The sequence below is a fragment of the Amphiprion ocellaris genome, chromosome 3 (assembly GCF_022539595.1).
Source record: "Amphiprion ocellaris isolate individual 3 ecotype Okinawa chromosome 3, ASM2253959v1, whole genome shotgun sequence".
Taxonomy (NCBI): domain Eukaryota; kingdom Metazoa; phylum Chordata; class Actinopteri; family Pomacentridae; genus Amphiprion; species Amphiprion ocellaris.
Genome location: NC_072768.1, coordinates 3,904,498 through 3,920,857, shown reverse-complemented (window position 1 = coordinate 3,920,857; position 16,360 = coordinate 3,904,498). Strand labels below are relative to the sequence as shown.

The 16,360-nt window shown below is 42.4% G+C and overlaps 1 protein-coding gene across 9 annotated transcripts in view; it reads left to right on the top strand.

Moving 5' to 3' along the window:
* The window catches only part of LOC111583624 (membrane-associated guanylate kinase, WW and PDZ domain-containing protein 2-like), a 108,155-nt gene that overhangs the window by 25,543 nt on the left and 66,252 nt on the right, over nucleotides 1-16,360 (top strand). For 8 of the 9 annotated variants that reach the window (XM_035958432.2, XM_023292803.3, XM_055008978.1 and 5 more), the window contains exon 2: nucleotides 7,939-8,055. In XM_035958432.2, the coding sequence (XP_035814325.2) occupies nucleotides 7,939-8,055 (117 nt within the window). Of the gene's footprint in view, nucleotides 1-4,593; nucleotides 4,950-7,938; nucleotides 8,056-16,360 lie in introns of those variants that run through there. The other variant, XM_055008974.1, reaches the window with a different exon arrangement.

The following is a 16,360-nucleotide window of genomic DNA, read 5'->3' as shown; positions in this document are numbered from 1 at the left end:
GTCGGCCTGGATGCTCAGAGGGAGTCTGAAAACTGCAGCAGCAGTAAGTAACAGTGATGGAGTTCATGTCAGGCCGACTTGTTGCTCTAACAATCATAACCAGAGGCTCTTTACTGAATGTCAGAACAAGCCAGTGGCTCTTGGTCTGGCTGCTCTGGTGTATATGCAATTGATATACAGTAAGTCAGAAAACAGGATCATGCTTCTACATTTTACATCGCATGATATAGTTATTGTTCAAATAAAACTGCAGTTGCATTCAAAATTGAGGAGAATACTGTAACTATTGAATCCAAATCAGGAATCTGATTCTCTTATCAAATTTAATCCCTGTAAAATCCCTTGTTGAATCTATTGTCAAATGAGGCTATAAACAACTGCCAAGATATATTTTAGGCAGTAAGCCAGAAATACAACAACAGTTTTTAGTGGTAGCTACTAAATTAATAAACAGCAGCTTACACTAATTAACTTTCACAACATGTTTCACCAGCTTCGAAATGAGATGAGAGGATGATGTAAAATCTTGATTACTGACTGCTGTTGTTTTGACATACTGAAACAACTGAAATTCAGCTGAAACTCAATGTGGTTGCTTCGGCTGTCACCATCTTTTCAGCGCCTGAGTCCTCTAAACTCCCAGATAATCTAAATCTGAGCTACAACATCCCTGAGTCATGTCCTGTCCTGTGATGGTACCCATCTGATGCTCAAAGTAGCCAAGACCTTAATTATGCATAATTTTAAGTCTTCATACAGTTTAATTTAGCCATACAGGCTAAAAGTGTTTTTGCACCAGACTATAAGCAAGTTGATTTCTGCAAGTTGCCTGTTTTAACCCCCGTGCCGTCCTTTGGGTCATAATTGACCCGTTTTAAAGTTTTGAAAATGTGGGAAACAAAATGTTTTCACAGTGAAACTTCTGATGACCACATTTTCAACATTTTTGGGAAACCTTTGAACATTTTTTGGTGGAAAAAAAATGTTTAAGAACATTTACAAAAAATCAACCAAAATCTAGTGAAATTTTCTGGATTTTGGTTGATTTTTCTGTGAATGTTCTTTTAATTCTTTTAATTAATTTACTGCAGCTGCCAGCTACAAAGTTTATCTGCATAGTGCACTGTTTTAATAGTTACATGCTTCACCTCTAATGCCACTTATTTTTCGGATTTAAAAACTGATTCTTATTTTCAAAGGATCTGTTTGTAGGATTTAGGGGTATGTAGCAGCCAAGTTGCAGATTGCAATAACCTGTATACCCCTCATCTCATCACTCCCTTTCCAAGCGTGTAGAAGAACCTACACTGGCTACCACTTCAATTAAATATACAAAAGGCCTTCTCTGGAGCTGGTGATTAGTTCGTAAGATACTGCAGAAACATGGCAGGCTCTGTGGGAGAGGATCATTCTAAGCTAATAAAAAACACAATTCACAGTTACAGGTGATTACATACTATTGAAAATAGAATTCTATAATGTAATCAGCTAGGAGGTTCTGGGTTTTCTCCGGGTACTCCGGCTTCGTTCCACAATCCAAAGACATGCTTTGGTTAATTGGTGATTTTAAACTGGCCATAATTGTGACTGTGATCATGCATGGTTGCCTGGATCTGTGTGTTGGACCTGTGATGGACTGGCAACCTGCCTTTCACCCCGTGTTAGCTGGAATGGGCTCCAGCCCTGCGAATCTCTGCAGAATAAAGCAGTGTGTAAGATACAGATTTTATATATTATATTTTACATATTTAGTGATCGACCGATTATCGGACTGGCATATTATTGAATCTGATGTTCAGCAAATTTCTGATGATCAGAATTGTCATTATGAGTATTTAATGTAAAAATGCTTTCCATTGGCTCTGATGCAGCCTCCTGTCTCTATCTGTGGTCACCACTGCCGGCTTAAGCTAACAGCATTATCTGATTGGTTGCATGTCACAAGTAAGAACCAATCAACACTGCAGAATAAATGTGGAAAAGTTCTCTATTGATTAAACATATTAAACTTAAATGCACAAAGGTGTTTCAAAAAAGTTTTGTGTTGGAGTTTATCAGGAAACTGGGATTTTCATGTTTGCCGCAGAAGTGTATCGATTCCGAATATTGATTTTCTGTCTTCTTTATTACAAATAATCAGTACTGGTATTGACCCATACACTGATCCTTGATCGCAGTGATTGAAAAAGACAGATGTGTTTATTTTTTGCTTTGCTCTCATTTGAAATGGCAGTTCTGTCAGAGATTCTTTATATGAGTATCTCTTGCTCTTGTCTGCACTATTGTATTGTTGGACAAAACACTAAAAACCTGCTGATCTGGGGTCATTGTTGTGGTACAACATACACTACCAGTCAAAAGTTTGGACACACCTTCTCATTCAATGTTTTATTTATTTATTTATTTTTAATTATTTTATACATTGTAGGTTAATACTGAAGACATCTATAAAAGAATAAATATGGAATTATGTCATAAACAAAAAAGTGTTAATCTTCAGTATTAATCTACAATGTAGAAAATAATACAAATAAATGAAAGCATTGAATGAGAAGGTGCGTCCAAACTTTTGACTGGTAGTGTAAACGTTAAGTTTAAAGTAGGGCTGCCACAAACGATGAGTCGCCTGAGCACGATACGTCATCAAAAGCGGAAGTGAGCGCGCAATGCAACAGAAATCACCGTCCGAGCGGAGCGCGGAACACGCACGGACATCCGCACTGTATCGTGCATATATAGTATATGCACGTTACAGCGCGGATGTCCGCGCTGTATCGTAAACGCGGACGTCCACGCTGTATTGTGCATATATACAATATATGCACATACTATATGTGCACGATACAGCGCGGATGTCCGTGCGTGTTCCGCGCTCCACTCGGACGGTGATTTCTGTTGCATTGCGCGCTCACTTCCGCTTTTGATGACGTATCGTGCTCAGGCGATTCGTCGTTTGTGGCAGTCCTAGTTTAAAGTCTGGCTGTGGCCAAAAAATATTTTAGTTAGTCAATTTTTTCATACACAGTTAGAGCAGATATTAATGATTTATTTACATTATTCTCTTTGATACCCTGAACCAGTGCTGCTCTCTGGAATGCAGTGTTAGGTAAATCAGCAGCTGTGTGAATGAATCTGCTTCTTTTGTGTTGCTAAGCAACAAAGATAGTAGATTATGGTGTGTTTGCCACCAACCATCTATACATCACTGTCTGTGAAACTGACTGGTAATTCCTTTCCAGAGTACAACAGAAAGCGGTAGCTGTTTAGACATGTGGTTTCACTGCTCCTTGTGTTGGGTAGATTCTGCTCCGTCCATATTTGGATCCAAACACTCTGCAGGAACTCTTTTAAGTCACCCAGCAGCAAGAGAACAGACACATATTTGCGAGATATTGAAGGTGTAAATTCAGCAGACAAGCCCATAGAGACTCAGGATGTGTTCTGTCATTATTTTAGATCATCAGTGACTGCTGTCGAATCCCTTAACTGTGATTTTCGCTTCCATAAATGGCGTTGCGGATGCTACTTTTTTCATTCTCGTGAAATATTTAAGTGCACCATATAGAGAACTTAAATAAAATGGTGTAGAGCAAATATAGAGTGATACATGTACCTCATGTACCATCACATAATAAGGTGCTGCGGTGGAGGAAACACCAGCAGCTCCACCACTGACAGCAGCAGGAAGGAGCTGACTTTAAATGGGCCACCTTGTTGAAATGCCACTACATGGTTGGTGTTGTTTGATCAGCTGATGGAGAGTTGATGGGCAGCGTCAGACTATGTGGCCTGCATGGCTTCTCTGAGCAGGAGCTGCACTGATTGCTGTCTGCCTTGATGAGTTTGTGATTGATTGGACTGTCATCTTCTTCCACTTGCTACAATTTTTTTTTCAAGAATCCTTGAAACACTTCTATCAGAATTTTTCCTGCTTTGTTGAGGCAGGCGGCCGCATAGCAAGCTGACTGTGATGTTCACAGCACCGACTTAAACTCTGAGATTTCTAAACAGTTGAACCAAAAGAGCTTCTTTACATATAGCCCTCCTCCACACTCAGCTGTGCCCTGAGCTCAGTACTCATATCATGAGGCTGGTGTTTGTTTATGTCTTGAATTTTTGACGAAACCTTGCTCAAGACGGCGCTCAAGGCGTCTTCCCTGGCATCTGCAGCTGTGAGCTCATCAGCCCTCCATGTTCGTACGAGTGTGTGCATAACCTCAGCATGACATATGCTGCCGCTGCTGCTGCTGCGTTTCACAGTATTTCTCTCCAGCCTGTGACGTTAACACAAGGTCAAACAGGGAGAGCATCTGGTGGGCGAGACGCAGAGTATTTGAGGAATGTCAGGGAGCAGCTGGGTGTACTCAAACACACGCAGAAATACACACACACATCTACAAATGCTTTCACATGCATAAACATTTATTTGGTTCTGTCACTCAGTGTCTCTCTCAGTCTTTCTCAGTCACACACACACACAGACACACACACAGACACACACACACACACAAAAAAACAGTCATCACACAAATGCACTCCAGTGCAGTAGCAGCAGCAGCAGATAGGGGCTGCTGCAAGACTATGAAAGCTGTCTGGCCAATCTGCTGGCAGGTTGCTCGGAGCCCGGCTTCCCACTGGCACATCTCCTTCTCCTGTTTTCTCTCCCGATGGTCGTCGTCTCTCTCCGTCTATCCGAGGCTCCGTTCATCTCCCCATCCCCCCGTCCTCGTCTTCTTCTCTGGGATTAAAATTGGCTGCAGCCGGCGTTGCTGGAGCGACGGAGAAGCAAAGGCAGGAGGGAGACGGTGAGGTTTCACCGAGGCAGCAGAAGATGTGCGGTGGCTGGTTACAAGGCTAGAGGACGCCTGGGAGGACAGGCTGTCTGTGGATATATATACCTGTGGAGAAAAGGACTGCTTTTATCAACATCTGGCCCAGCTGCTGACGAGGTGCTGGGATTGCACTGCCTTTTTCTTCGCTGTCTGTCTGTCTGTGAACATGTATTCATGTGCATGTATAAAATATCTGTGTATCAGTGTCTGTGCATGTCAGAGATGTGGCCTATGCCTGAATGCATAGCAGTGTGATGTGATGTTTACCCATCTGAGAGCCACGACAGTCCTGATAATGTACATCAGGGTTTCATCCTGTCTTCCTTTGTTTTCTGGCTCTCTCCTCTCCTCTCCTCTCCTCTCCTCTCCTCTCCTCTCCTCTCCTCTCCTCTCCTCTCCTCTCCTCTCCTCTCCTCTCCTCTCCTTTCCTCTCCTTTCCTCTCCTCTCCTCTCCTCTCCTCTCCTCTAGCTTTGCTGTTTGTGAGGCATCTCCTACTGCTTCACAGCCTTGCTAAAATGGTGTCACTTCTTTACATAAGATGTTACACCAAAAGGACTAATTGTTTCCCTGGTGTCAGGGCCACACATGCATGCATCTACACAAATCTATGCCGTTTGGTCCAAGAGTAAAGAGAAAAGAGTTTCTCCCTCCAGTCCTGTATGTCCTCTTTGACAGGTAAGCGCTGTGTTAGTCTTAACCGGTAGGCCGAACGCTGTCGACTCAATCTGGCAGGAGGTCACTAGAGTATGCATGAGTGAGAAGACATGTTTGTCATTTGTAAATGCATGGCATGTAACCTCATCCCTCCCGCTGTCGGATGTGATAGTTTTGCATACCGAATGTTGCGTGGAGAATAAGTTCCCCCTCCTCTATCCCTCCTGGGCTTCTTTGGTTTGAGATGAAGGGAGGAGAAACCATTCATGGACATTATCATACAGCGTGTGCCGCACAGATATGTTGGCCTGCGCTTAGGCTTCCGCCTGCACTCGTGTTTGTCGTTTATTTCACTGTGCTTCAGTCCAGTGACTTAATGACAATGAAGACAGCTTCTGCAGTATATAATCAAGAGAGACGGGCAGGCAAGAGCACAGACGAGGAGGTTTGGTCTTGTGTCCTCTGTAGCCTTTTGTCACCCAACCTGCTGACACCACACATTTAGCCCCGAGGGGATCACTGGTTTACACAATTACCATCATCTGTGTGTGTGTGTGTGTGTGTGTGTGTTTGCGTCAGGGATGTAGTAGCCTTCGCTGTCTTGCTTTGGTGTGAAAATCATTGCAAGCTTTCAGTCTGATTAAGCCATTTTGCCTCACGTAACACTGTAAAATCTTGCAGTTTCTCTTAACGTGCTTTACATTTAACCGTTTTGCCTTTTTATCGCCGCTTAGAGAAGCTTCAGATCTTCAGTTTTACACTTTGGTAACTGTTGGGACACACTCTGCATCAGCTTGCTCCAACTCTGTGTTTGAGATGTAGAAGAAAAAATGTTGAAACTCAAGATGAAGTGCATCATCTTGTACACATTTCAAGCCTGGCATGTTTGGAAACTTACGGAGCGGGCTGTGGGTGTCCACCGAGGTGGCGGCTGCTCTCATCGGAATCCTGGTCCACCGCATGCCAAGAGCACCAGATCCACAATCACTTGACAACCAGTGGATCATTAAAGACTGAATTCTGGTGGAGCTCAACCAACAATCCGTCATTCACATTTGAAAAAATGCCCCTCTCAAAGAAAGAAAAAAAACTTATTGCAAGGAACTTTTACCTTGATATAAGTAAAAAAAATCTGCCAATAGAACAAGTGAAAAATGACTTGGTAAGATTTCTTGAAATAAGATATGATATTTAGAATATTGAGATCTCAAAATTAGCTGGGAAAACTTATTTTAAACTATATTTTACCAGGATTGTTAAGTTTAGGTGTCTTAAAATAAGCCAGATATGTTACAAAAAAGAAGCAGTTTTTCCACTCAAAAATAGATTTTCGCTTTCATGTAACCTCCTAATTTGAGATGTATTAACCCTCCTGTTGTCTTCATTTACAGGCACCAAAAAATATTGTTTCCTTGTCTGAAAAATGCCCCCCAAAATTACCCAAATTTCTGAAAATTTGCAAAACCTTCAGGAAGAAAATTCCAATAATTCCTTCAAAGTTTCCCTTAAAAGTTTTATTTAAAAAAAAAAATCCCCCAAATTTGGCACGAAAATTCTTGTAAATATTTTCAAAAAATGAATAAAAATTTTCCAAAAAAAATCATAAAAATATCTAAAGTGATTACATATATATCAGTAAAACTTCTAATATTTTCTTTTAGAACATTCACATAAAAATCAACCAAAATCCAGTGAAATTCACTGGATTTTGGTTGATTTTTTTTGTGAATGTTCTTAAGAAACATTTTTAACATTTCTTTTTTTCCACCAAAAAATGTTCAAAGATTTCCCAAAAATGTTGAAAATGTGGACATCAGAAGTTTCACTGTGAAAATATTTTTATTCCCACATTTTCAAACTTTAAAACGGGTCAATTTTGACCCTCAGGACGACATGAGGGTTAAACTTATTTTGAGTTTTCTTGTAAAATTCAACTCAAAACAAGTTAATTTGAAGATTGTTTGACTTAACAAGATATTTAAGATGCATTGTCTTAAAACAAGTCCCTCCATCTTGCTGAAATGTCTCTTGTTAAGTGAATTTATCTTAAATCAAGTGGGATGAGACATTTTGACTAAAAATAAGACAAATAGACTTGGTAAGATTTTGACTTTTTGCAGTGCGCTGTTGTGGCAAATAGAGAGGATTTTGCTCCTTGATCTGCTTTGGGACAAGGAGCAAAAATAGAAGAAGTTATAATAGTAATTACAGTTTAAAAGTTCTGTACATTTGAGCAATATTTGCGGAGTGTGTGAGAACAGACCAGAGTTTGTTTTTCCACTGGAGTGAAATCCTTCTGTTTGTTTCCTATACAGTTTTGCTTTGCATCAGCATTCATACAAAGCCATTTTAAATATCCAGTAAAATTTCTCGACCTCTGACCTTCCAGTTTTGTGTACATTCATTTAAGAGCTCGTGTTAACCTCTGTCTCTTGCTGTGTTTGTGTTTAGGGGGGGTGGTTGACAAGGATTTGCGGCACTACCTCAACCTGCGCTTCTCCAAGGGCTCAGTGGACCACGACCACCAGCAGATCATCAGAGACAACCTCTACCTCCGCACTGTTCCCTGTGAGTCCACCGTCTGGCCTCCATCACTGCATCCCTCCTCTCTTTCACTCCTCCTTGACCTCCTCCTTCCTCTCTGCTGCTTCATTGTGTCTCTTTCACTGTGTCTTGGATATCATTTTCCCTCACCCTCCTTTCACACCTCTGTTTCCTCCTTTTAGTTTTTCCTCCTCGCCCTCGGGATGTTGCCCTCTTATTTTTTTTTCATCACACGCTCTCTCTATTTCTCTGTCTCACCGTCTATCGCTCCTTCTTTTGCCTCAGTCGTCCGGCTGCCGAGCTCTCAGCCTGAGGTTTCCACGGCAACCACCCTCTTGTCTTGAGGCTTTCGTTGTCGTGATGCCCTACCCCCTTCGGCAGACGCGCACAGCACACACAGATATACAAAGATAATAACACATTCCTCTCGGACACGTTGGGGAGATGATTTTTTTTGTTTCATCAGCATGTGGGAATTTTACGCGTCAGACAAATGAATTCTCGCTCAGACACTTCGTGCCTGTCGGTCGCATGGGGGCACTGGTTGTGTTATGAGTGTCTTTTGCCTGTTGGGGGACGATGTCATTGCTGTGATTGACATTGAGGGGATGTCGTCCCCGGCAGGTCCGCCTCGTGTCAATACGCCAAGCAGCTCATGAATCATCTCTGATTCTTGACTCTGCAGACGATACGTTGCTCCTCTGTGCAGCAACCGCTGATTGGACGCCTTTGGAAGGGCTTTTGTGCTCGTCAGACACGTTTCCTTTGTTGATCAGCTCATTCAGGGTGCAGATCCATGAGGAAAGCAAGGCTAGTTTTGACATGAGCTCCTACTACACTAGATGTCCTCTGCCGGTGTGTTGAGCTGCTGACACAGAAGTGATTGTTTAATACGGTCCCACAGCTGCACAGTTCCTGAGCCTCTCTCTCCCTCTTTTTCCTCTCCTCCCTCCATCCCTCCCCCCTGTCGTCTTCATCTCTTTGCTGTAGCTCGCTCTCATGTTCCCCCCCTCCTCCTGCCTCTCCCCTCCTTCTCTGCCTCTTTGATTTCTTTCGGTCACCACCTCACTCCATCGCATTCTCTCTCCCTTTCAATTTAAACTCCAGACAGCCTCTCCTTCCTGCTCCTTCTCCCTCTGCTTCTCCTTTCTTCTACCTTGCTCAGACTGTTGGCTGTGTAATAGTGCAGTGAAGGCAGACTGACGGGGTGACGGCTGAGGTGATGGGGACTGGTTGAGCTTCAACACTTTGGCCCCGTTGAGGCTGAAGGATGGCACGTGGCTGTTTTTGGTAGCGTGAACTGCGGTTTTGTCACCACATTTCAATTACAGCCGCCTTTCAGCCCTTTCTGAGAATGGAAAGACAGTTATTCTGTGTGATGTGTGAGCAGTAATGACATCCCCATAATTAACTGCCTATCACTTAACAAAGCTGATACAGCGTAATAAAGATTATAGAAACTCAAGACCTCCTGCACTGCAGCTTTGATTCACATGCGGAATATTTGAATTTCATATAAGTGCAGCTTTGATATTACAGCGATTCCACAAAATTGTCCTGCTTTTTCTCAGCCGGTCATGTGTGTTTCATGTAAATTCACCGCATCACTTCCTGACAGTCTGGAACCCACATAAGCAGGCGTTGCTCAACCGTCGGAGTGACACAGCATCAGACGGCGAAAAAAACAGGCATGATGGTCCTGAGTAGTGCGCTGCTCGTGCCCGGCGGCCTGTTTGTTGTTGTGGTTTGGAGCGTTATAAAATCAGTGTTTTTCTCCGTTGTCTGCAGCACTCTGACCATGCTGTCAGTGCGGGTCTGTCAGCTTGACAAGCAGACGCCACTCTGCATCACAACATGCTGTCAAGGACGTGGTAGGAAGTGTGTGTGTGTGTGTGTGTGTGTGTGTGTGTGTGTGTGTGTGTGTGTGTGTGTGTGTGTGTGTGTGTGTGTGTGTGTGTGCGTGTGCGTGCGTGCGTGCATGCGTGTGTGTGTGTGTTCACACGGCTAGAAGACTCACATGCTGACATCAACTACTGCATCCTGTTACATCATTCAGCTCCAGGATTGGCCATTCTCCCCCCCTCCAAAAAAAATAATGAATCGAATGTGATAATTTGCTGTCTGGTTTTAATAACTCGGTTCAGATGTTGTATTGTGGCCTCCAGGCTGCCCACTGTGTGTGTCTTTGTGTTTGCACGTGGATGTTTGCAGCTTTACGGGTTTCTTTTGCACATGCGTCCACACTTAGCCAAGCACACGTGCCAAGCAGTAGCAGGACTTCTACCACTTCAAGGACATGCACATATTTTCACCAGGACGTTGGACTAATGGTCGCTGAAGACTGATCAGAGAGATGAGCCAGACCATGCAAGAGGGAATCAATGGCAGGAAAAAGTGTCAAACAGAAGAAATCAAAAAGACACAGATGGAGAATTTTGGCTTTGAGAGGAATAAAGCTTCAGAGGGGCATTACAGATTACAAGTTGAAACGTTGGATGAGATTGTCACTGTTTGATAGTCTAACGAACTTGCCGAGCCTTTGAGCTCGTAAAATTTGCCGCACCATTTCATTCCATTTACAGGGATAACTTGACCACTTCAGAGCACCTGCTGCTAAAGACATTTAGAGAGGAGGTTTAGATGGATCTGCTCTCTGCAAACGAGCGATGAGAGCGCCTCTTTGCTACCAGTGGAGAGCACAAGACAGAGGAAAGATGCTAAAGCAGTGAGAACATCTGGTAAATCCAAAGGAGGAAGCAGCAGAGAAGTGCGATTACTGTAAAGTGAGAGAAATGGGAGGGAAAATGATGGATGTGGACGTGAGCAAAGAGGCAAAGAGGGGAAAAAGGGGAGGAGAGCAGGCAATGAGGAGGAGATCAGCTGGAGAGAGATGACAGGGAGGGCAGAGGAGAGCGGCTGGAGGATGGAAAGTGAGAAACAAGAGTCGAGGCAAGAGGATGGAGCGTCGAGCTGTCGGACGTAGAAGGGCGGACGTGAGCTGAATGGGGGTAGAGGGAGATATGAGGGAGCCTCGTAAGTCATTCCCGGGAGGACCATCTCCTCTCCTCCACTCTACTCAGAGGCATCAGTAAAAGGCTCTATAAATAGCTTCAACAGTGAGCAGCACATTCCTCTACTCAGATAGCCTATAAATACATGCAGCTTCTGTCACTTCACATCCACTCCTCTGGACGCTCGCTGCCCTGCAGCTCCTCGGCCTCCGACAGGGAATCCTCCTCTGGAGACGACAGAGGAGGAGCAGATAAAGATGCTGATGAGGAACATGGCCAGGATGCTTAGGATGGTGGTGGTGAGGGATGATGGATGCCTCTGATGATGGCAGCAGTAATGAAGATGCTTGTCATGATGATGTGAGGAAATTAGCAGAAAGCGAATGAGAACTTTTAACCCTGATGCATGCCGGTGCTTTTTGATGTACAGTCAAGGCTGTTTATGCACAGCATGCAAGAGAGGCTGCAGTACATTTAGCAATTAGAAAAAGTAGTGTAATGGAAAGTCAACACTTGTCATGCAGCCATTTTTGTATTTTATGGTAAAAGCTAATACTTACAAAATACATATTTTAGCGACTATACAAGCATCAACACTGCAATAGTCACATCACAGGATATCTGATGCATAAAAAGGCAGATTAAATCCTATAAACACATCATTCTGCAACTTTTTTTCTGCTTGATACGAAAAAAACACACACTGTTCTCATTTTCCTAAACTAATTTACAAGAAACGTCAGTCTGATCGAACACATTTTACATAGCTTTAAGGGTTCTTGGATACGTTGAAGTTTTGAAAAATGTATTCACATGACACAGAGTTTGTTAACATGCAGGCATCACATGTGCTCAGAAAACAGGAGCCAAACACTGAAAAGGAAATGCAGCATCGGTAGTATTCAAATATTTCAGCTACAGAAAGGACATTGACCAAAAACAGGTACTTTCTTTGGAGTGTTTTGCAGCCAAGACCGTTTCAATCAGCTCCACAAAGCTCTGTATGACGGAAAAGCAAAAAAACTATTTTTAATGACTCATAAAAATGCTCCATATGACTTTTTTTGGCTTTTATAAAATTAGTTTTTATTTTTGATACATACACTTCCCTACACAATCACCATAATCATTTTAGAATGATTGTTTCTTTCCAAATAGTTATTCAAGTCATCAGCCACAAAAATCCTGTATTTTTTCCATATCATAATATACACTACAAGCAAACAAAATATTGCAATGCCATTCCCCCCACCCCCACTATATAACACATGTGGGTCACAGGTATTCATATACAGCCCTCTTCACCTTCTCTTGTTAGAGTTCTTCCCAACATGACTCTTTTTTCTTCTTGTTGTCTGTTTCTTGCCTGATCTATAGTATCTCAATTTTCTCACTTCCTCTCCTGTTTAATTGATAATGAAAAGAGCTCAAGTCCTTTTACATCTGGAAAGAGGAGACTGGTCAGTTCCAATCAGCAGTTTGTCTCTATGACAACTGCAGACTTTTTCTTTTCTTTATCTAAACATGGTATTTGCGGCTTCCAAAACCGTTTTGCGTGTCATGGTATAAATCTGTTTGTAGAAATGCACAGATGGAACTGATGCTGGTGACTGAACCTTAGCTGGAATATCCTGAATCATTTGAAAGAGTTTGCGTACTACTGAGAGTATTTTTCGGTGAAGACACTGAAGAAAACAACCTACGATCCAGTCCTGTCCACAGAGAGCTGTTGTGCTCCTGTGGGAAAAGCTTTGAAAAAAAGAATTTCTAAGATGTTTGCTTGTTCTAAAGCATTTCTGTCTAGATTACGTTAGTGGTTTAAAATGAAAGCAGTCACCACTCAGCTATTTCAAAGCTACAGAACACGACTGGTCAATGTGTGTCTGCCAGCTGAAGCCTCATATTGTAGTTTTCTCTGCTTTCCTCACAGTCACTAGTACATTTGCACTTTTACAACCTTTTGGCTCAGACAGCTCGGTCGCCAACGTGGCGACGTATCGGAGTTAGATTAGAACTCATTGTGCAACCGATGATGTGCAATCAACATGAACAGCTACTATAAATACACAGGGACAAAGTCTGCACCTCCAAACGAACGCTCTCAGCCCATTCATCTGTAATGATTTCCTCAGCAAAGGACGCTGTCACCGCAGTTATCTACCAAATTCTCCCACTTCCATCTGGGTTTGATTTTTTTTTAACTTGACTGGCTGCAGAAAAATCTGTGATTTCTGCATCCAAAAATTTGTTCCTAATTTTTAACCAAGAATAGACTAAATTTTTTTCAGTTTGTAGTTGGAACACATTAATCTTCGTTATCAGGAGTTAAATCCTGTTTATAGATTGCTGATCGTATCGTGCTACATGTAGGTGAAAAGGTTCTTTAATTCTAATTTGGTAGCGTGACCGATGATGATGAAGCACAGGGGGAGGAAGAGGAGTAATGATGGTTATTTCTTGTCGTGAAGTTCAGTGAGGTGATGAAGATGAGAGTCATTTCTGTGGGAGAACAATTTGCTTGCTCAAAAACACACTGCACTTCTCCTTGAATGTATGTATGTGGATTTTTTTTTTTTTTTTTACACACTGTTGCATTGATTATTCTGTTTGTATGTAGAGATTTAATAGGCCGAGCTGATAAATGAATCATGGGAGCGTTACAAGCCATTCTCTGTTAGGGTTGTGTGTGCTCGCCTTTATATGTGTGTGTGTGTGTGTGTGTGAGATAGATAGGGAAATACATCATCCCCCAGGGACTCTCTCCTTAAAGGGGTGATTTGCCTGCTGGCTTGCTCTTGTTAAAGGCTTGGCTGACATGCTTTGATGTGGTTCTGTGCTCCCTGCAGTTTGATTGGCACGCTGGATTAATGTTGTTCCACAGATGAAAGAAACTGTGAGGGAATGATATGAATTTTATGAAATGAAAATAGCAAACATTGAACGTGATTAATGAATTGGTGATGTTTGCAAAGTGCTTTTCGTGTTAAGCCCTGGACAGGTGTCATCTCTCTTTTCTCCCCCCTTCACAGTGTGATCCTCTCACTCAGCAGCTAATCACAAAATGAGGCTCCTCTGAAGCCTTTTATATTTACGCTGCCGTCGCTAGTTTTACCTCTCTACCACGGCGTCTCCGTCTGTGGTACTTGTGAGATCAGAGTAATGTGCGTGATGAGCCGGGCTCTCAGCGAGCGGCTCGTGCTGTGATGGTCAATGATGGCCGGCGCCTCAAAGGGCTCCACTGTTCACTCTGGTCAAGCTTTACGTCTCTACACACACTTCCAGCTGCACACCGGCTCCGTGCATCATCATGAACCCCACTGTCGTCCTGCGTCCGTCAGCTCTGCAGACTAATACAGGTGCTTTCCAGCCTATCACCGCTGATTTCGTAGTTTTGATTCATGTTTTGTGTTTGGAATTTCACCTGTTGCTGGAGCCACTCAGTTCGATCTTTGCAGAAGCAAATACACAGAACTCAGTTACATTTTTTATTTCTTTGATCAAAATGTCCAAACATACCAAACAGGTCAAGCTGAAGACAAAATATTTAAACTGAAAGATCTTTAGCAGTCTATGTGTGTGTAAGTGCTAAAAACAGAACATCTTTCTCTTCAGTTCTTTTAAATTTTCATATTTTCATTAAAGAAAAAAGCCCAGTACTCACTAACACAAATTTACAATGACCTTGCCCTAGAAGGCAGGAAAATGATGGAAAAAAACATCACTTAAATCACACTTCATGTGAATTAATTAAGTGCTTTTCAATACCAACGGATCTTTGATTTGGTCAATAGCTGCAAAAGTTAGTTAATTTACTGATAAGTCAAGTGCAAGAACATTAAATGACTTTCAGAAGCAACAGTTTCAGTCCTTTATTGTGAAAAAACTCCAAACATTTACTACCTAAAGCTTCTCAGATGAAAGGATCTGGTGATATTTCTTTTCTTATTTGGAAGTAAGTGCTATATCTTTGGGTTTTGGACTAATCAGTAATGAAACTGGATGTTAATAGCACCTCTAAATTTATTTATTCTTTAGGCTATAAAATGCAAGAAAAGCCTGAATAATAACATCTCAAAACTGCTGTTCAACACTCATCACATACAGATAAATACTCACATTTGAAAAACTGGAATCATTCAATGTTTGGCTCTTTATCTTGATAAACACCTAAAATTATTACGACCCAATGTCATTCGACTAATCAGTCAACTAACTAAACATTCCAGTGCTTGATTAAAGAATGAGTAAAGATGCTTTGATAGTTTTCAGCCATCGATGCAGCAGCCGTGATTCATCTTTTTACTAAATAAAGCTAAAGATAAAGTGTTGAAGTTTCATACTCAGCATCCATAAAGCTGCGATATTTCTTCGAAACTTGTTTAGCATTTTGAGAAAATGCTGTTATTTGCTTTCTTTCCCAGATTTAGATGAAAAAAATTGATATTTCTCCCGTTTCCAGTTAAATTAACTTGGCATAAACACTGCAAGCAGAATCAAACAGCTGCCTGGACTCGGAAACAAACAGAACCACCGACCAGCACCTCGAACTCTCACTAATTAACAAGTTGTGCTTTATGTTTGTTTAACTTAAAACCAAAGTGGGAGAGCAACAGTTTAGGGGTTGGAGGGTCGGGTGAACAACGAGGTGATGGACTATTTCTTGGCCGAGACCAGTCACTTCTTGGAGTCTCCTCTGGTTGCCTGGCAACTGCTCTTAGCTAAGAAATAACCCAACACATAACCCCCTGTAACACCACAACAAGTGCTTTTTTCACCTTGGTTGCTATATAGATTGAACAAGCAGCATTATTTAGCACTGATACATTTGGTGGCCTTTATAAGAACTTAATACAGGTTTTTGATGAACTAGATGACCAGGTTTTGTCTACAGTCGGCCTTCATCTCAGCCTTTAAAGCTCCCTGAGTGTGATTGCACTGGAGGACTATGTGCATTACAGCAGTTTGCCTTTAACCCTTAGGTTTCCTTTGTGTGCAACAGAGTGAGCAGCCCGGTCCTCTAACCCTCTGCGAGCTCTCAGTGGCCACGCTGTGATAGTAATTGATTGATAAAGTGCAAACACAGAGCTGCAGTCCTGCGGCGCAAGAAGGACTCGAGCTGAGGACCTCCGAGACGGCAACAAGCAAAACGGTAGTCCGTGCAAAACGGCATGTCACATCTAACGTGAATATTATTTTCGTACAGCTAATGTAGATGTTGCTGCTTGTTACCATGGCAAGTCTGCGTTGCCAGGCACTGACGTGTTGTCGTGGTAGCAGACGCTCCTGTCAGAGTGTTGCCATGTCGTGTCGCTGCATCT